Source organism: Strongylocentrotus purpuratus, unplaced genomic scaffold, assembly GCF_000002235.5.
Source record: "Strongylocentrotus purpuratus isolate Spur 01 unplaced genomic scaffold, Spur_5.0 spur5_scaffold_8, whole genome shotgun sequence".
Taxonomy (NCBI): Eukaryota; Metazoa; Echinodermata; class Echinoidea; order Camarodonta; family Strongylocentrotidae; genus Strongylocentrotus; species Strongylocentrotus purpuratus.
This window is the reverse complement of record NW_022145614.1, coordinates 27691752-27713616: the sequence shown is the minus strand read 5'-3', so window position 1 is coordinate 27713616 and position 21865 is coordinate 27691752. Positions and strand designations below refer to the sequence as shown.

The following is a 21865-nucleotide window of genomic DNA, read 5'->3' as shown; positions in this document are numbered from 1 at the left end:
CTATCTGGGCCCTCCTGGTGACAGCAGGCCCAGATAGCTCTTAACCCTAATTTGGCTGGGTGACGAAAAGCAACAAAATTTTAGGCGTTAAGCATGTTTGGATCAGCGGTAGAGCATTTGTCTCGTGTACCCGCGGTTCAAGGTTCGATATCAATTTTTTTCTTCATTCTTATCCTTTTTTGCAAAATTGAAGAAAGAACTAGATACAAGTTATGGTCATGATCGAGTCAGAGAATGAATTACTTGTCAGGTATATACATGTACTTGTATTTTCAATAGAAAACAAATTCTGAATGATTCATATCTGTTCTATTTGGGGAAGAAAAAAGAAAAAAAGGACTAATCTGAGCACTATCGGGGAAAGTCTTTTGAGATCTTGATGTGTCGTACAATTTTTAAACGAATGAAGAGATTAGACTCTTTCCAGATCATCACCATTTGCATTTAATCTTAAACATCTTAACAGCCTCGACCCCCCCCCCCCCAAAAAAAAAAAAAAAAAAAAAAAATCAAATCAAATCACACCATCCTATCATTTTTTACATGGAGCTCTTCTCTCCCTCTCTCTCCCATTTTTGTAATAATGAAATGATTAAATTAGTGTCTACATGTTATTGTATGAATATGTTGGAAAGCATTTTATTATTGTGTATTCATAATTTGCTCTATAAAAGCGGCTGTATTGGACATCTTGTTTTCTCCTTTTAATTACTGGACTATGTATCATTGTGGTCTATTTTTTTTAGACCAGGAAGATATATGTTGCCTATATTATTGTCAAATGAATTGTGAAGGGATTTATGTTATCTTTATTAAAATTGACATTGGTATAGAAAGCTAAAAACAAACAGAAAAGTATATTTTGAAGGGGGGTGGTGAATGGGAGGGTCAATGTATGGGGGCAGAATTGTTTCTGAGGGGTGGGGTTGGTGCAGGACGGTAGAGAGATATGGGAGCAAAAATAATTGCATAGATTGTTGAGGGCATCATGTGGGGATGTAAGCCAAGAGAGCGTGTATGGTACAAGAGAAGGTGAGAGAAAGGATGGGGAGTGAAAAATCGTGAAAATGTGAGGTATTGACGATTTTGCTACAGACTAGCGAGGTCTGGGGATATATAAAGTAATAAGTCTGATAAGTGATACAATACATAATTTTCATACACAAATTAAAGGGATAGTTGAGTACTGTTGCAGAGGGCGCTACACTAAACAATTTTTTGTGTGATAATGAAAAACAGAGTGTCAAATATGAAAGAACATACAATTTAAATGACAAAATCATCTTTGTTTGATCAAAATCGATTCAGAGACAACTGAAATATCCATAAATATTACCATTCCTAATGATTGTGTACCGGCCACCACAAGTATAAGATAATTTGAAAAAGCTGTTGAAAAACAAAAATTGCACCTTATACATTTTATTCCAGCCAATGCCGATGTTGGCTTTTTGTTGGCTTTTTGTTGGCTTTTCCCCCCCATGTATTGTTATTATTTATTAATTAATTAATTAACGGTCACCATTTTTTTTTTAAAGTAGAGCTGAATTGGTATGATCGTATTGGCTAAATTCCACACATTTTGGGGGCTAAAATTACCTTCGCAGCAATTTTAGGACCTAAAAGGACACTAGAAATGTCATAAATAAGAATAAGTGCAATAACCATGCACTTTGAAGACATTTGCGGTCTGAAACAAGAACTCAACTATCCCTTTAATAATCATGAATTTTCCTGCTTCTTGACACACATAATCAAACAAATTTCAAAAATTATCCACAAATGGTTATTTTTACTAGATAATTAACAGATGTTAAATAAATGTTTATATACATCATAAACATGACATGTACATGTATCATTCAAATAAAATTGACAATATTTGACAGAAAATTGTTTATATCTACAAAGATCATAAGTTGCATCCCCTGTATACCATAAATTTCATCATTTAATGTGCAATGAGTTAAAATATAATACACTATGCGATACTTTTTGCCTAATCATTCAAAGAGGCAAGATAATTCAGAATCTACCATCGATTGATGTTTAATACTAAGATATAATGCTGTCTAAAGCAATGTTACTAATTCTAGGGATCTTGACTCCAACGTTGTCAATTTGGAGCTTAGCAATAAATCATAAGATTAATTATTGCATTTGATTGAATTGATAACTACGTATAAATATAAATATAAATTGCAAAAATCATTTGTACAATCAATTGCAAATCTGTGTCACAGGGCCCATGAGCTACTTTTAAAAGTACAATCATGATTTATCTTCTTGATGTTGTTGAGGAAGGGGGCAGGCTATGGCGATTTATCCATCTAAATTAAGAGTTTAAAACATCAAAGATAACCATTGAAGGGAGAGGGGTGGCAGTTTCCATATGTGCAAAAGATCATAATTCGCCGACACCAGACTCGGTGGAAATAACATTAATGGGTGAACATGTCTGCGCACAGCAAACCCGTAGGCTAATCAAGAAATACTTGGGGCGATGCAAATGTCAGATAATGAACTTACCATATGTGGAAAAGGCAGAGCATATATCATAAAGCCTGATGGTCATAAAACTGAAGGCTAATCCTTGAGACTGACAACACTTGTTAATATAGGGTTAAACACACTCAAACTGTGTCAAATTCCTCATGACAGCCCACTTCTATGTGTCTTTAAAGCCCATCTGTACTAGTTTACAGGAGGGATTAGACCACCCTGCAAGGTCACTGAAAAGTGGTTATCTCATCAAATCAGCTCTCACTTAACATAAGAAAAAGAGGATCATGGGGGGGGACCAATGGTCACCGATTAGGCATTGTTTGCTATATAGAGGGCGCAAGTAGCTGTAAGTAGTGCAGTCCCACTTTAAAACAAAAACTAAAAGTTCATCTATACAGGGTGCCTGCAGCTCCACTTACTCCACCACTCTGTCTGAATCCCTTGGAGGGTAAAATAAGCCCTCATCAATAATTAACTTTGTGAGATGCTTCCTTTACAAAGTACACACACACAGCATGAAAGAATGGAGGTCTAGGAATACATGTACCTCAGATACAGTATTCCAAAACAAATCATCAACAACTCAACACATTGCAATAGTTAAAGGGGAAGTCCACCCTGAAATTAAGTTAGTTTTAATAGGAGTAGAAAAATGAGAGAAACAAGTCAGTGAAAGTTTGAGCAAATTCCGATTAAAAATAAGGAAGTTAGGATTTTTGAAGTTGTGATCAATCAAACACAAATTGGCAACTCTATGACGTATCATGCGAGCTCAACTTCCATTTGCTCAGTACTAAAAAAATCTGAAATTTTCATTTTCCCTCAAGAAAAATTTCAACCATACATGCACCCTAAATATAATAATTGCAAATATGTTTCTATACTCCCCCTGCAAGGAACAAATATATATTCCGTCATCAATAACGAAGAAAACATGATTTTATGAAATATTATGCACAAAGCAAATGTAGGAGAGCTCGTATAATAAGTCACAGAGTTGCCAATTTGTATTTGATTGATCACAACTTCAATAATTCATAACTTTCTTATTTTCATTCAGAATTTTCTCAAACTTTCACTCACCTGATTTTCTTATTATTCTGCCTCTATCGAAACAAACTTATTTTGGGGGTGGACTTTCCCTTTAACATTGCAAATGTTGCTATCGAAGAGGAACCTTTTACTATCAAGATGTCATAGTAAGAAAAACTCACAAGTACAGTTTCCTACTCATGAGGGAAGAAAAAAACCACTGCTGACTATATGTACATACTGTATGTACGTACACTACTCGAAGGTTTACTTTCAGGATTATATTTTAAAAAGTAAAGCCATCTGCAATAGGCTAATGATAATTAGCAATGTAACATTTGTTGTTCATACAGATATGAAATCGCCCAGTTTAAGTGTTGCTTTGGAACATTAGACAGGAGTCCAGTGTCCCGTCTATGGTCCAGACCAGTGCTGAAGTTAAGTCCGGTGGTCTGAGACCTAGCCCAGGGAGGAACAACTTTATTTGACGTTCATTTAGCACTAAGACTCATGGTCCCGAAAGACACCAAGACCAAGACCAAGAAGACCTACGGTAGTCTCGCTACATCATTGGTCTAGATATAGTCCAGGTCTGTTTAATATAGACCAGGTCTAAGGCTCCCTCAGTCCAAAGTCTCCATTGAAGCTACTGTTGGGTCATACATAGTGACTGATGCTAGATGGTTATTGGGCATCACCTAGAGGAAGATGGAGAACGGAAAACGGATGATAACAAATAATCATCATTGGCAATCAATGGACAATTTTGATCTAAACTTTTTAATCATTCATGAATTTGAATGAAAGATATTGTCTACCGTATGTCATTCAAACTCTGCCACAGCACGTGCCTCGCTCCACCCAGAGAAGTAAATTGTTAAGAAATCAAGAAAATGAAAAAAATGATAACATTCCTTGAATGCTTAACACTTCGGTTGCTTTCCTCCCCTCTCGCCAAGGCTACTTGTTTTTCCACACACACCTAATTTTGCACAAAATAAGAGGCACTAACTGACGAAAGGATTGCTTTATGCAACACAACGACCTTTTAACACTGGTATAGATTAACCTTGTATGAAAAACATTTACCTGTACATAATCTTGAAGCTTTTGGTACATCTATCTTACGATAAATGCAATGTGGGACAGGGAGATTACTTGTGCGAAATATAAAGGGTTAAACACCTATCATCGTAGCTTGGCTAAATATAGAGTAATGATATGATTACAGGGGCCTCAAGGAGAACAGCATAATGAGGCTAACCTAGGTAAACAAGACATGATGATTATATCGAGGGGTCCGTGACACAAAGACGTAACTCCGTTTTGGCCATTTTGAGAAAAAGTGGTTTATGTGTCACTGAGCACTTGGGCTTAAGGAGTTAAGTCTATGTTTCACTAGCCATTGACTTCAATGGGGTGTTGAGTAGAGTAAAGTGTTTGTGTTTGAGGGAAAGCCCACATTTTTCTGAACATTTTGATATCAAATACTCCCTTTGGCAGAATATGGAGTAACGTCTTTGTGTCACTGACCCCTCGATATACACTTACCTCAAATATAAGGTTGAGTACTCCGTAGCAGAACGTTGATCCAAACGGATTGGTTGTATTCATGGCTGAGGCTCTGTTGAGAACCACTGGTTTCTGAGTGGAGCGTATTAGTCGATGGTTCAGTGTGTCCCACTGTAGGTGGATCATAACAAGAAAGACACCACAGGATGCAGTCAGAAAATAAAGTACATGTAACTATGTAGGGTATAGACCAGTTTTGGTCATGCGATTGCATTGTGAAAGAAACATTGTGGAATCGATCAAAAAAGGTTGATCATCTAGCATATAAATATTGGTGTGTACTGCAAGGTTCGGGAATCATCAAAATTATAAGAAATTTGTCCCAGCCTTGGTAAAGTTACAAGCACTGTAGAAAGATGTATATGGGACTACGCTATATCTATCCGGGCTGGGGGGGGGGGGGTGTTTCATACAGCTGTTGGTAAAGTTACGTATGACTTTACGAACGACTTATATATGAAAAGCCAAATGAGATGCTCAATCATTATTAAATATATCAAATAAAGTTGAACTGTGCAGATGTAGATTAACATTCTTATGATAACAAACATTTTTAATGCAAAGTATATTTTTTGCCATAATTTAATTGAGGTTATTAAAAATATCAGAAACAAATTTGGGCATCCTATCTGGCACTTCATATACAAGTCGTTCGTAAAGTCAAGCGTAACTTTACGAACAGCTTTATGAAACACCCCCCAGGATAGATACGATAATTTACCAAATATATCAATTAGTAGGCGGTTTCCGGCCAAATTTGTATCATCATGTATTAGTCAAAACATATTCTTTCACATGATTGGTAATGAGAGCTTCCATTTCATTTTTTGAGAGGGGGGCCTTTCAAATACTGGTCTATACCTCTGACTTCGTTCTGTGGTGCCATTTTAGAAGTTCAAATTTGATTTATAAAACCAAGGACATAAAAAAACAGAAACAAATACAACTGCATTTCTTCTATTAGACACTGGGAATGACCTTTGACCCACCTTGGTGAATGTTGTGATGGAGAGAGGGCTCTCGTTGTGCTCGTCTTCCCTGTTGAACCTCGTGTTGGGGAGGAGAATCTCAAAGTTACATCGATGATAGCTGGAAACAAAAGAATAACAAAATTCAACTCGATGTACAAAATGAATTTTGAATAATAATGTGATTTTAATATAGTGCGAGGGGGTAGGATATCAAAGTTCTGATTCTATTTGCTGGAAAGATAAGTACATGTACATTGTATGCATACAATAACATTAAATCTGCAAGAACATGTACTGCAGCACTGTATGAGCCAATATTTTTGAGGAAATTATATTTTCGCGGAAGATAGGTTCAAGGTCATTGTCATTGTCATCCTCAACATCATCAGAACTCATCATTATTTATCTTTAACATTTAATACATCTTCAGATTTCTTCCTCTCTGAAAAGGCATAAGGGAATAGTCATTACAATCGGCAACTTTAAACTTGTTTTGTTAAGTTGGAAACTATGATAAGATAAATGGAATGAAAGGTACTCAACGATATCTGAAATGAAAATTCCTTCAGAAATGTGAATGGCCCTATTTATTTTTTGTTAACATGCTTACACAATTATTCAAGATTTAATGATTCACAGTAAACTGGCCCAATGCAAGTTACAAAAATAGATATATCTTATCAGACAATTTTTGCAAGAGGTTCTTTATAGCAGATATACAGGTAAAACAAGAGAAATCATAATACAATGTAATAGTTCAATTATAATTCATTAATTATTGCCACACACACTATATTTAGTCTGATGATTCTAAGACAAACTTACATGTTGAAGTTGTAGTGACCAGGAAAGTTTGCATGCAAGATGAACTTCTTGACACAGTGAGTAGAAGCATCAAATAAGATGTCCTGTTTGTGAAAAGGAGAATATGTGATGCATGTTTTGAAATTTTTATATTCTAAAGTCTAGTGGAGAAAGAAACTATTCTTTGTTAAAATCTGAACTCGATTTCTTGAAATGACACTGTATTTTGTGAGAAAGTGTCTAAATTCATGTAGCAATCAGGACATCACGATCAAGATTAAAGATAAACTTGAGTACTGGTAATGCGATTGCATTGTGAAAGAAAAGGTGTGGAATGGATCAGAAAAGTTGATCATATAAGTAATGGTGTGTAATGCAAGGTTCTAGAGTCATCAAAATCATCATAAATTTGGCAGAGTCTTGGTAAAGTAACAATCACTTACACAGATAGAAGTATATGGGACAACACACATGGTGTCGGGGCTAGTACTACCCTGATTTCCTTATCTTTCTATGCTCATTACTCAGCCAGTATCCATTTTCTTCCAAAATTGTTTGGCACATGACATTTATTTGTAATCTTGAACATTCAGTGTAAGTTTCGTTAGATTCTGTGAGAATTCATTTTCTTTTTTTACCAGAACTCAAGTTTATCTTTAATATGTGCATCAGCAGTTCAGAGCCTAAAGTGCATTAACTCTGTGTTAATTGGACTAACATCCTTCTGGCTCCAACAGGAAATTGAAACTGAATATGTCTTAAAGGGTAACAAACCAAAGACCATTGCATGTGCATGTGTCTATTCTTAGCATGATGAAGTGGAAATGTAGTGTACTAACCTGGAGCCTAGTCAAACCAGGCATACAGCATAAAACAACTTTTTCCATAGGCCACATAGACCATTTGCAATTATTTCTAAAATATCATAGGTTAATGTTCTCTTGAAGTTGCTATCATACCTTGACTGAACACAGTACCACAGCAAGCACCTATCTGAGCTCTAGGAACACTGCAAGTTCACTGCGAAGACTAAAGGTTAATGGATTTTACATACGGGTAATTATATACACAATGTATAACAATATCCTTGTTGTAAAGCGATAAGAAATAACTCACGACTCCAATGGTGAAGTAGTTATAGAAGTAGTCCGAGGTCCGGGGTTGATCCTTGTGGAATGATCTAGAATGAATCCGCATCTAAAATGCAAGTTGGGAGAGATTTAGAATTAATGAATCTAAAGCTAAAAATGTTGCCAACATACCTTTTACAACAAACTGAGGTCACATTTACCTTGAAGATATGAAAGAACATGAAAATAGGCCCAATTTAACACTTTCTATTTTCTGCCGAAAATGCTGCAGTCAAGAACCCCTCTTTTTACAAACTGGGGTCACATTTCCATGAAAAAGGGCACAGTTGAATTTTTTTGATTTTTCGGCCCAAAATGCTAAACCATGAGCAGTTTTTGTGTTGGTCCTACAGTGGTCTTTTTGCCAATTCTCATGAAATTAGTCCAGATACCCTTTTTTGACAATATAGGGTTTCATTTACCCTGGGCATATTTCTTCTTTTTCAATTAAAAAGGCTTAGTGGGCCGAAAATGCTGAACTAACACTTGAAATTTTTATTTCAAAACATGGTGTTTTTCCAATTTTCATAAAATATGCCACATGCTTAGTGCTGCAGTGTCAACAAGACAGCGACACAAAATAGTGAGACAATTGAATGAAATAAACTCTGAACAGTTTATAGGTTGTATAATATGTAATATTTCTTACATGATTAGGCAAGCAACAACCTTTTTACAAAGTGCAATACATGTATATCCGGATGTTGATTTTCTAACTTTTGTTATCAAATTCTTGCCTCCTCCTTTACCCTTCTCATCCCCTCCCTTCTCTCCCATCTTCCTTTCATCTCACCTTATCTTCTGATTTGAAGAAGATCTTGTTTGGGGCTCCCAGACTGCTCATGACATCCTGACAGGAGTCTCCAAATGTCACTGTCCTCACTACAGCCTGCCGCTTGGCGTCTGGTGATCTGCTCTGGCCTGAGGCTACATCAAGGTAACAGAAAATTCTCACTTAGAACCAGTCTCCCCATACTCATTTCCTGCTACACTTGGTAGATATCAAATACAGTAATTTATGCCCATTTTTGATACACATTAACATATTTTCTAAAACTACATATGGTACTTAATAATTTTACAGGGAACATTCCATACAAATTCTGATTATTTTTTTCTTAGCCAGGTACCAATCAACCAAAATCACATATCTTGGATTATCATTATTATTATTATCAAGTATTTGGCTTTACCTGTGCCTGGAAGGCGAGAAGCGAATTAAATCACTGCAACTCTCGGTTCTCTCCTCCCTGTATAACTGATTGGGAGCGTGCAGGTGGACCACTACACAGGGGTTTTTTCCCCTAGTCTTATACGAATTGTGCTGTGGGTTCTTAAAGGTAAAGACCAGTTATGGTCATGCGATTGCATTGTGAAAGAAACGTTGTGGAATCGATCAGAAAAGGTTGATCATCTAGCATCTAGCATCTGCAAGGTTCTGGAATCATCAAAATGATAAGAAATTTGGCCCATTCTTCGTAAAGTTACAAGCACTATACACAGAAAGATGTATATTGGACTACCCTATATCTCTCACAGACCATGAGAGAAACAAATTTACCAAATATATGAATTAGTAGGCGGTTTCCCTGCAAATTTTTTATCATCATGTATTAGTCAAAACTTATTCTTTCACATGATTGGTAATGAGAGCTTCCATTTCATTTTTGAAATTGGGGCGTTTCCAATACTGGTCTTTACCTTTAACGTGCAAAGGTGGTGACTCTCCTCTACACAGTGCCTCCATTTCACGTCCTATCTGAAGGACGGAACATTCAAATTTATTGACCCTAATGAGAACATTAACTTACCATCGACCAAGAGATGAAATTTCAGACCGAGTGGAACGCCATCTTGCTCCAGTGTCTCTGTGTACTCACAGAACACATTCCCACAGAAGCAGCTGCTGGGTATGGGTGGCGCTCTGAAGAAGGAACAGAAACAATTATTTGTAAGTCCTGGGGAGGACCTATAATAATGTGCTATCTATAACATATTTTGAGTAGTGCAAAAAGGGAGAAGGAACTTCGAGAAAAACACAAATTAATGATATTTTTGTACACAAGAAATGGGAGAGTTACCCATGTCTTACGTCACAATCCACTGACCAAACAACTAATTTGAAATCCGCATGGACTTAGTGATCTCATATCTCAAACATTCATAACATTCTTACTATTGGTCCGATTCATTTCAAACTTTTGCTATTCTGTTTCTGTTATTTTTCTGCTTTCATACCAATTAACTTATTACAATGGTTGGATTGCACTTTAAAGGTAAAGACCAGTATTGGAATTGCCCAAATTTCAAAAAATGAAATGGAAGCTCTTATTACCAATCGTGTGAAAGAATATGTTTATCTATCATCATGTGAGAGATAAAAATGCATGTGTCGCGCACGTGTGCGTAGTCCCGTATACATCTTTCTGTGTACAGTGCTTGTAACTTTATGAAGACTGGGCCAAATTTCTTATCATTTTGATGATTCCAGAACCTTGCAGTACATCTATGATAGATGATCAACCTTTTCTGATCGATTTCACAACGTTTCTTTCACAATGCAATCGCATGACCATAACTGGTCTTTATCTTTAACCCCTAGACCACGACACCTCCACAGGTACTTACTTTGATTCCTGAGGATTGCTGCCACCGTAGATGTAGATGCGGCTGACTTGCACCGATGTCTTGCTGGGTAGCGGTATAGAGCCTAGACCATGCACGCTCGGTTGCTGTATGAAACGGGTGGAAACACATTGAATGAAGAATCACACTAATCACTGTAATGTATCCTTGTCACACCGACTACCCCAAAAATGGACAAAACAAAAGTAACAATGTCTTAATGGGTAGAGGTATAGACCAGCGAGAGAACATTTTGTTGCATCAAAAAATTATTTTGGAAACACCACATATTAGAAATCGCTAGGGTACCGTATGTATTCTTGGGCAAAATAACAATATATGATAAAAAGTGTATAGACCCTAGACCAAGCGCACTGGGTCAATTTAATTATCAGAGAGATGGAAACACATCAATCAAATCACTGATCAAATTATTCACTAAATCACTCAGAATCGCAAAGACATGTGAAGCTCATTATGTATGTTTTTTTTGTTGTTGAAGCTAATTGTATTCCCTTTCAATTGAGGTTAATAATAATAATATTCAGCTTTTATAAAGCGCAAATCACTATAAGTCCAATAGCTTCTATTGGTAAATCAATAATGATAAATCAAAATCGATTTTAGCAACTGTCCACCAAGATACTAGCTTATAATTATAAAGGTGGATTACAATCAAACCTGTTTTTATCATAGTATATTCATTGATGGAGCACCAAGTGTCAAACTTTTTATTCTGAATGAAACACTGTGACAGAATCAATTGTGTTTCAATCATGATTGTGTTTGGAAACATGTTTTTGCAAGTAGTTAACCGACCGGGAGTCCATGACAATAACACTGTGGGGGATACCAAAGTATATGACTTTGACCTTGCACATGATCCAGGCAAACAATAACAGAAGATCACCCAAGTAAATCTGACCCAAGTTAGGCTGCAAATGAAGCATTAGTAGGAAATCTATTTGGTCACAAAGGAATTTGCGGTAGCAAAGTAAATTGTGACAAGAAAAGTCTTGCTGGTGAACTTTAACATATATAATCTCATAGGCCATTGGACATTTAATAGCATGTGATGCCTGACAATACCAGGCCTATAACTAGAATGTTAATAAGGGGTGCAGACACTACATGAGGGGGGCCTCATTGAAGGAGCAGAATGACAGAGTGAAATTGAAAAGTGTAATTAACTATAATAGTATGTGCCAATTTGCGCACGGACATCAGGCCTAAAAAAAAAAGATGTTGTATTGCCCTTTAGGTGCCAAAACATGGGTCTGTCGGTCGGAAATCTTCTTTTTTTTAAACTTTTTTCTTCTTCTCCCTCTTTGGGCTGATATTTCTCAGTTTTGAATGCTTTAATACATTTGTTTTCTTTTTTTTCTTTTCATTTAACATTTTTTCTCCAAAAAACGGTTAAAAAAAAAGCCGACAGTAGATTTCAAGATTTTTGAGTCGGTCGCAAAGGGCAATACAACATCTTTCTTTTTTTTAGGCCTTGCTGCGGAACGTCCTTTAAGAATGTGAACGGTAAGGATGTCCACCCTTACCTCAAACTTGGCATCAGCCGGGATGGGGAATAGAAAGGACAGACCCCTGAAGTTGATGGTGAAGAGCTGCTGGGCTGCGTCGTAGACGGCCGGCTTGGTGGCACCAAAGGAGCCATCTATCTGCTCGATGGTCGGCAAGACGAGCGGAGAGTTGAAGTGCTTCCCACTAATAGATAAAGACAGATAAAAGAAGATACTCCTTAACCCCTACTGTGTGACCAAGCTTAGAAATGATTGTCATTAATTGACTTAAAAGTGTTGCATTTTAACTTAATCTGCCTGTGTCATACTTAGATTGGGCATCAACAACAAAAAATCAATGGGAATAAACTTCATAATGAACGTAACTGTTTCATTAAAAAAGTAATTCTAAGGCAAAAATATGTATATTCAACATTCACATTCTGGGAAGAAATAACCCCATGGCACAAAGTTAACATTTTAGCCAAAAAATCTCCTTTCCAAAGTATAAACCTTATTTTTTTTAAACATTAATCTTCTAGATGTAGATAAAGGTTCCATTGTATTTTAGTGTTATTTATACATGTGGCATGGTCGAGTGGACACGTCTCTGGACTATTGATCATAAGGTACAGGATTCAAATCCCTTCCATGGTACAAACGTAATTGGGCAGGCATTAATCAACACTTGTAACTCTCCATCTAATTGAAGTAAATGGGTGTATCTGGTAGGAACAAATTCCTTGAATGCTCGAGTGCCTCATCAGAGCAGCTTGTCTATAACTAGGGTAATAAAAGCTTTGTGCAATGCTTGGAAACATGAGTATTGATCACTACATAAGTGAAATGATTATCAATTATCAACTGCTAATGTTGTACAGTGAAATATAACAGACTTACATATACATTCATCATTCTTTTTTTAATCTACATTTACATCCACAATTCATTTCTCATTTACAATGTTAAAGGCATTCCATTTCAAATTTAATTTCTAAAAACTCAGAAACAGGGGGTGTTTCACAAAACTTGTCATCAGTGACAAATGACAATTTTTGTTTTAAGCTACCGAAATCCTTGCTTCTGATTGGTTATCAGCAGATTTGTCACTGAGTTTTGGCATTTGTCATTGGAAAAATGCTCTGTGAAACAACCCCAGGACTACTGCCCTCTGGACCATTAACAGCATGAAGAGCTATACCAAGGAGAAAATGTCTGTTGAGAGCCAGAAGGGCGTTAACTCTGTGTGAAACTAAATGAGGTTACATCTTTCTGGCTTTCAACAAACAAGTTGTAACTCTAACATGTAGTTTCTAAGGTTCTACCAACCTTAAATTTGTTATGAAAGCTATCATCCACTCCTGTGGACTTTCTCAAGCTAAGTCACATGTTTGCTTCGCTGCACTGCACAGGACACCAGGCAGTGCAGCGAAGCAAACGTGTGACTCAGACTGATCACTTAGCTTGAGAAAGTCCACAGGAGTGGATGAAAGCTTGCATAACAAATTTAAGGTTGGTAGAAGCTGAAAAAACTACCGGTTCATGTTATCATTATCCCCAACTGATGAAAGTTTTCTGTATCAAGTTGTAACTCTGCTGAGGCTTTGATGGGATGTGTTGCATGATAATACAATGCTGTTTGATAATAATTAAATCCTTTTGAAATTATAGCAACACTTACCAGTACTTTAGCTTGATCTTGTGAAGATCATATATCTCGATTATCTGAAAAAAATGACAGAAATGAATATCCATGATCCCCCTGTGCCATAAATGCAAATTTGTACCGACTGTGAACATGAATGTGAATCCCATACGACAGTATGTTGTAAGACATTCAAAGAGTTAAAAACAGAATTCTTTAAAGATAAAGACCAGTTATGGTCATGCCATTGCATTGTGAAAGAAATGATGTGGAATCGATCAGAAAAGGTTGATCATCTAGCATATAAGTATTGGTGTGTACTGCAAGGTTCTGGAATCATCAAAATGATAAGAAATTTGGCCCAGTCTTGGTAAAGTTACAAGCACTGTACACAGAAAGATGTATATGGGACTACCCGACATGTGCGCGACACGTGTGCGATATCTATTAGGTCCAAATAGATATAATAATTTACCAAATATATCAATTAGTAGTCGGTTTCTCTGCAAAATTTGTATCATCACGTATTAGTCAAAACATATTCATTCAACATGATTGGTAATAAGAGCTTCCATTTCATTTTTTGAGAGAGGGGCGTTTCCAAAACTGGTCTTTACCTTTAACTCATGCGGAAATTGCAACAAAGAAGTGATACAAGAAAGGAGTCTAGCCTGTATTGTGGTACAGACTGTAAACATTATCTTTAGTGTCCAGCACTTGTTTGTTTTGCAAACATTTGATATTGTTGGTATATTCTATTGCCAACCCTTACTCTATTTAGAAGAAAAAAAGTTACATTCATTATTATGTGTCTTATTCACTACACTATGACATTTAAATAATAATTTTGGTTGAATAACAAAGGCAGCTTACAATCCTTAATTGCACAGTGTTATACAAGCTATGATTTTTGTTCTTCTCATTTGCATTTATCATAACAAAAATATTGTGAGTTGGCACATTATTGCACCAAAATCTTCTAATATGTATAGGGATAGTTTCAGAAATGTAATTGGGTTGTAGCTTTTAGTATGGGGATGAGCTTTGGGGAACGGTATAGTTTTGGGTCCTGAGTGAAAGTTAGGAATTCGGTTAGGGCAGGAAAGAGATCCTGGAGCGATTGGCACTGATGCAGACGTTGTAGAATTGTGTAATTACCTTAAGCCTCTGGTTAAAGGAATCAAATATCAGTTTGATCCCGTCCTGTGTTAGATTCAGCACCAGATCCAGCGTGAGAGGAACCTACATGTACAGAATAAAAGTAAAGGATCGTACAGATTAAACCATCGGTAAATGGTTCACTACAACGCGAACCATAAAAAAAAAAACAATGTATTGATTGCCATACACTGTACATGCAGACAGTAATTATTCATTGTTCTAGGACAGACACATGTACATTGCACATGTAGATGGGATATACATGTGAATTGCACAAAATCAGTACCAGTACTTTAGGCAGCTGCTGCAGCTGTTATTTGTAAAGCACAGCATTGAGTTCCTAATGAATAAATATCATTCTTACAGAATGTAATAGAAAAATCATAGGGCCTGATAACAATTATGGGAAGAAAAATGCCATCTATTCGCAAAAATGACAACCTTCAAAGCTTTAGTCAGAACTCACATCTTCCTTCAGACATTTAAATGCTAACTTTTATTGGAGGAGCTCGCGCCTTTGAATGTTTCTTGAAACAGATATACGGCGCGATATAAATGCTGTGAATCATCATCATCATATGTGAGTTGACTATTTATTTATAATAATAATATTAATAATTATAATAGCCTAATAGTCCACTCCAAATTTTATTAAACCGAAACAGAAATTCTTTTTGCCCAATTGATCGTGAGCCCGGCAGCCACTGAGCAGCGCCAGATCGACGTTGCTCTATCCCTTATTGTTGAACGCCAAACAAGGTAGCAACAACTACCATCTTTTAACGTCTTTTGGTATGAGGCGGCCAGGGTTCGAACCCACGACCTCCCGGTTGTGAGGCGTAAGCTCTACTGACTGAGCCAACATTGTAGACATATCCACATTCATTTTGGTGGTTTGCAGTTCAACTCAGCATTTATTTTCAGCAAATTCCTAATTTTGTGTAGCTTTCATTCTTCTTAACTACTGCATGAAATTAATTTCATCATGAATAACTATAAACTTAGATTTAGACAATAGAAGATTTATCATGCGTACCGATTCACAATATATGACCTGGACATCTTTAATGATCCTGTACTGTCTCCGTAGAATATTCACCGCTTGCGTGAAAGTCATTCCTGAAAATCAGAAATTACATCAAAAGCAGGGGAACTTCATTAGTCAATCAATAATCATATTTATGAAAAGATATAATATGTGGTATTACTGGATGCTGAAGGTTTTTGACTCTCAAACGAGAGGTCCTGGGTTAATTTTAATCACATAATTTCAAGCCTTGATCATATAACTTCATAGTGATTGGGTCATTGGGGTGTATGCATGATAGTTAGAAATTTCTGTGATAAAAGGGTTAATTTTCAGGGATGCTTGCAGATTTGAACCAAAAAAAAATCAGGGGAGGTTTTGTTTTAAAAAGCAAGAAATTTCCTGAAATATGGTCATACATTTCAAAGAGGAACCAGGGACTCGCATCCACAACGCAAATGCAAATTCTGTAAAAATAGGGTACTTTTGTATGCTTTGTATGTTAAGTTATGAAGTAACTGTATCGATCACCACTGAGTTTCTAGCACACCATCAAATTTTGTGATAAAGGGGTAATTTTCATGGATTTGAACAAAATAAACATGGAATGTTTTCTTTTAAATAGCAAGAAATTTCCGGAAAAGGATGGATCATACATTTCAGAGAAGAACCTGCGACTCGTATTTATAACGCAAAAGCAACGTCTGTGAAAAATGGGGTATTTTTTTAGTTTAAGTACTATTTTATTTGTACTCTTTGAATATGAAGTGACACTGCTGACTTTCTAGCATGCAATCATAGGATACGGACTTACCCAGGACAAATTCCCATTGCTCGCTGCCAAGGGAACGACCAGGTACAACCTCCACATCTAACATGATTAATGCAGCCACAGTTACAGCTGCTTGAGATCCAGGTGACTTCAATCATCAGCAGGTCCAGGAGGTACTTTCAAAATCATAAGAGGGAATAATACATATTGATGATGAATGATGATAGATCTAGAGGTAAACTTGAAATCAACGGTCAGGAATTTAAGTCACTACAACAGCTTTATGCACAGCATCGCCCCCTCCAGGACAGCATCCGTGCTTGTACTAGTTGTAGGCCTTTGTGTTAGTATTGCCATATGCCCTCACAGTGACAATTTGGTAGGAATACTCCCAAGGGAGCCGAGATTGCGGGAATTAATCCAATGACCGGGGACCACGAGCGATGTGTACATTTAGTACTTGTTCAGGTATTGAAATGGTAAACCACTGTGGGTTTTTTACCTGTAAATCATTGGCAACTTTGCACAATAACAAATTGATGCTTTTTACTGAGCTCTGTGAGTCTGAGTTATCCGAATGACATAAAGAAATGTGAATTATATGACTTGCGTGATTAAAAAAAAAAAAAGAGCCGGGATAATAACATCACTATCACATTACATTAGATCAACAATCACACCATATAAATGAGTCAAGGCTTTGTGATTTAATCTCATACTCTCATACTCATAGTCATACAATTATCATACAGCCATAACTCAGTGGCGACCATTATGCGAGGAGCAAATATTGAAGAAAAATGAAACACTGAAATGACTGAATCAATATTTGAGCCAGAGAAAAAGAAACAGGTCATCTTATTCTTATCATCATTGTCTTTGATGAATAACTTGACTGGGTATATAGGGTCTAGTACTCACTAGTAGATCTAGGCCTATTATAAACCGAATTATTCTGTCTCTTTCGTTCGTTAGCCTCTGATTTGGGTAAGGTCGGCTCTCTCTTTAGAGACAGAACAGCCCTATACGCTTTAGTGTTCACGCGTTTGTGTAAAGAAACGTTACACAAAACTTGGCCAAACTTAATCCCTAATTTTGATATTTTACCGGATGCGTATCCGCGATGCATTTATAGTCCAAAATTAGCTACATGCTTAACTATTTCGGTTCCACTTACCAACTTCACTACTTGAATCCGTTTAATGGTCCCTTTTCAGGAAATTATGGAAAATTAAGGAAAAACTGTGCACGAGCTACAAGTTCGTAATGACATACACAATTTTCTGTTATTATCATTTTGCCTTTGGCGTAGACTAGAAGGGATGAGATTTAGATGACGTCATACGCAACCTGGCTGCAAATTTTTTTTCATGGATGTCGATCTTGACCCATACTTTCCTGAAAAGGGACCATTAAACGGATTCAAGTAGTCAAGTTGGTACGTGGAACCGAAGTAGTTAAGCATGTAGCTAATTTTGGACTATAAATGCATCAGATACGCATCCGGTAAAATATCAAAATTAGGGATTAAGTTTGGCCAAGTTTTGTGTAACGTTGCTTTACACAAACGCGTGAACACTAAAGCGTATAGACCTCTAGGGCTGTTCTGTCTCTAAAGAGAGAGCCGACCTTAAATCAGAGGCTAACGAACGAAAGAGACAGAAAAATTCGGTCAAGGCCTATTACTTTATATTACTAGGGTCTAGATCTAGTATAAGTAAAACCCAACAAGAAATTCAGCGAAGAATGAACAACAACAACTAGACTATAAATAAAGTAAAGTTGAACTGGATAAAAATGTAAGAATTTGGAATTATTTGATTCCATCAATTATCAATAAGTCATACACACACAAATGACGATCTAGTGCTATGGTTGATGCAATAACAGTTCCGCATATATGCACAGCACAGCTTCAGCAACTGTCCAAGGTTTGGTCTGATCGGAGCGCCGCGCCTTACCCATTGACTGTCTTCAATGAACGGTATAGTCCGCTGGATTCCGGGTTTGTGACCGTATAAATAATAAAGGCGCAGTCAGACCGACATTAGACAGTCAAGACTCTTTCAGTAATACGCTAAATTACCATAAATCTGCATCTATTTAACTCACTTCATCTGCTTGTTCTTGAATTGTGAAAATATTGCCCCGAAAGGTGCCTCTCCAAGATAAAATCGAAAGATTTCCCAAAGTGGAAGAGCCAATGTTTACAATCGGGTTTCGTTAAAAGATAATAATAATAAAGGTCGCGTAGGGTTTGTTGTTTGTTGTTGTTGTTGTTTTAATTTATAGGCGTTTTTCATTCAGAAGTGAATATTTACGCCTCTTCTCGGCAGGATTTTTATTCCTTTAAAATTAGATTTACTTTTTTTGATATATAGATTTGGATAAATTGGATTTTTAAAAGCTAAACTTTTATTTAATGATGAAAAATTCAGTGGCTGGCGAGCAAAAGGCTTATCGGCTATATAGCCCAGCTAACACATAACGTTATCATAACATTTTCATAAGGTCTTGAGAATGTCTTAAAGAGAACATTTCTTTAAAATGTCATTATAACATTTAAAAAACATTATTGCTATTATGTTAAACATTATAAAAACATTTTTTTAATGTACCAATTCCGATGATTTTCGGAAAATGTTTTTAAAACATCTTTTGAACATTATTGTAGAACGTTTAAAAAAGATCTTACAAACAGTCCACATGAAATGTTTTTATAATATCATAACAATGTTTTGAAGGAAGCAAAGAAACGTTTTCACAACATCTTTTAAATGTTATGAATATGATATAACAAAAACATTTTAAAAATGTTGTAAAAATATTGTAATCCTTACATTTAGACGTTGTACAAATGTCACAAAAAACATTTCAAAAATGTTTTTAACAAAACATTTAAAATAACATTTTTTGAATGTTTTTTAAAATGTTTAAAAAACATCTTACAAACAGTCAACATGAAATGTTTTTATAATATCATAACAATGTTTTGAAGGAAGCAAAGAAACGTTTTCACAACATCTTTTAAATGTTATCAATATGATATAACGAAAACATTTTAAAAATGTTGTAAAAATATTGTCATCCTTACATTTAGACGTCTTACAAATGTCACAAAAAACATTTCAAAAATGTTTTTAACAAAACATTTAAAATAACATTTTTTGAATGTTTTTCAAAATGTTTAAAAAACATCTTACAAACAGTCGACATGTAATGTTTTCGTGATATCATAATAATGTTTTCGAAAAAGAACAGAAACGTTTTTACAACATCTTTTAAATGTTATCAATATGATATAACGAAAACATTTTAAAAATGTTGTAAAAATGATGTAATCCTTACATTTAGACGTCTTACAAATGTCACAAAAAACATTTCAAAAATGTTTTTAACAAAACATTTAAAATAACATTTTTTGAATGTTTTTCAAAATGTTTAAAAAACATCTTACAAACAGTCCACATGAAATGTTTTTATAATATCATAACAATGTTTTGAAGGAAGCAAAGAAACGTTTTCACAACATCTTTTAAATGTTATAGATATGATATAACAAAAACATTTTAAAAATGTTGTAAAAATATTGTAATCCTTACATTTAGACGTTGTACAAATGTCACAAAAGAACATTTCAAAAATGTTTTTAACAAAACAATTTAAATAACATTTTTTGAATGTTTTTCAAAATGTTAAAAAAACATCTTACAAACAGTCGACATGTAATGTTTTCGTGATATCATAATAATGTTTTCAAAAAAGAACAGAAACGTTTTTACAACATCTTTTAAATGTTATAGATATGATATAACAAAAACATTTTTAAAATGTTGTAAAGATATTGTTATCCTTACATTTAGACGTCTTACAAATGTCACAAAAGAACATTTCAAAAATGTTTTTAACAAAACAATTTAAATAACATTTTTTGAATGTTTTTCAAAATGTTTAAAAAACATCTTACAAACAGTCCACATGTGATGTTTTCGTGATATCATAATAATGTTTTCAAAAAAGAAGAGAAACATTTTTTCAACATCTTTTAAATGTTATTGATATGATATAACAAAGACATTTTAAAAATGTTTTAAAAATATTATAATCCTTACATTTAGACATTGTACAAATGTCACAAAAAACATTTCAAAAATGTTTTTAACAAAACAATAAAAATAATATTTTTTGAATGTTTTTCAAAATGTTTAAAAAACATCTTACAAACGGTCCAAATGAAATGTTTTCTTTATATCATACAAATGTTTTCAAAGAAGAAAAGAAACGTTTTTACACCATCTTTTAAATTTTATAGATATGATATAACAAAAACATTTTTAAAATGTTGTAAAGATATTGTAATCCTTACATTTAGACGTCTTACAAATGTCACAAAAAAACATTTCAAAAATGTTTTTAACAAAACAATTAAAATAACATTTTTTGAATGTTTTTCAAAATGTTTAAAAAACATCTTACAAACAGTCCACATGTAATGTTTTCGTGATATCATAATAATGTTTTCAAAAAAGAAGAGAAACGTTTTCACAACATCTTTTAAATGTTATAAATATTATAAAACAAAAACATTTTAAAAATGTTTTAAAAATATTGTAATCCTTTCATTAAGACGTTGTACAAATGTCACAAAAAACATTTCAAAAATGTTTTTAACAAAACAAATAAAAAAACATTTTTTTAATGTTCTTCAAAATGTTTAAAGTACATCTTACAACAGTCCACATGTAATGTTTTCGTGATATCATAATAATGTTTTGTAGGAAGCAAAGAAACGTTTTTACAACATCTTTTAAATGTTATAGATATGATATAACAAAAACATTTTAAAAATGTTGTAAAAATATTGTAATCCTTACATTTAGACGTTGGACAAATGTCACAAAAAACATTTCAAAAATGTTTTTAACAAAACAATTAAAATAACATTTTTGAATGTTTTTCAAAATGTTTAAAAAACATCTTACAAACAGTCCACATGTAATGTTTTCGTGATATCATAATAATGTTTTCAAAAAAGAACAGAAACGTTTTTACAACCTCTTTTAAATGTTATAGATATGATATAACAAAGACATTTTAAAAATGTTTTTAA

General features: G+C 34.8%; 1 protein-coding gene across 3 annotated transcripts; it reads right to left on the bottom strand.

The window, feature by feature from the left end:
* Window positions 1–4132: 4132 nt before the first annotated feature.
* LOC584118 (UPF0183 protein C16orf70 homolog) lies at window positions 4133–18990 on the bottom strand. Of its 3 annotated transcripts, none has more exons than XM_030975511.1 (14): window positions 18717–18990; window positions 16798–16931; window positions 15993–16075; window positions 14954–15037; window positions 13832–13875; window positions 12190–12355; window positions 10643–10746; window positions 9826–9938; window positions 8808–8941; window positions 8001–8081; window positions 6906–6988; window positions 6099–6198; window positions 5089–5220; window positions 4133–4235 (listed from the first exon to the last, which is right to left on the bottom strand). In XM_030975511.1, exons 2-14 carry the CDS (start codon window positions 16859–16861, stop codon window positions 4161–4163), a joined length of 1263 nt encoding a protein of 420 aa, XP_030831371.1. In that variant the 5' UTR covers window positions 16862–16931; window positions 18717–18990; the 3' UTR covers window positions 4133–4160. The 3 variants fall into 3 exon arrangements, with proteins under 3 accessions (XP_030831371.1, XP_030831370.1, XP_030831372.1); XM_030975510.1 differs by having other exon boundaries at window positions 18868–18990; XM_030975512.1 differs by lacking the exon at window positions 18717–18990 and adding an exon at window positions 17933–18041.
* Between the last annotated feature and the right edge of the window lie 2875 nt (window positions 18991–21865).

What these genes read in the sequence shown, in the direction of transcription:
- LOC584118 (XM_030975511.1), bottom strand. Translation starts at nt 16,861, where the DNA reads ATGTTAGATGTGGAGGTTGTACCTGGTCGTTCCCTTGGCAGCGAGCAA. An exon ending in CCTTTAACCAGAGGCTTAAG is followed by an intron (nt 13,876 to 14,953) that starts GTAATTACACAA and finishes CATTTTTTTCAG; the next exon opens with ATAATCGAGATATATGATCT. An exon ending in TACTCAACCTTATATTTGAG is followed by an intron (nt 4,236 to 5,088) that starts GTAAGTGTATAT and finishes ATCTTCCTCTAG; the next exon opens with GTGATGCCCAATAACCATCT.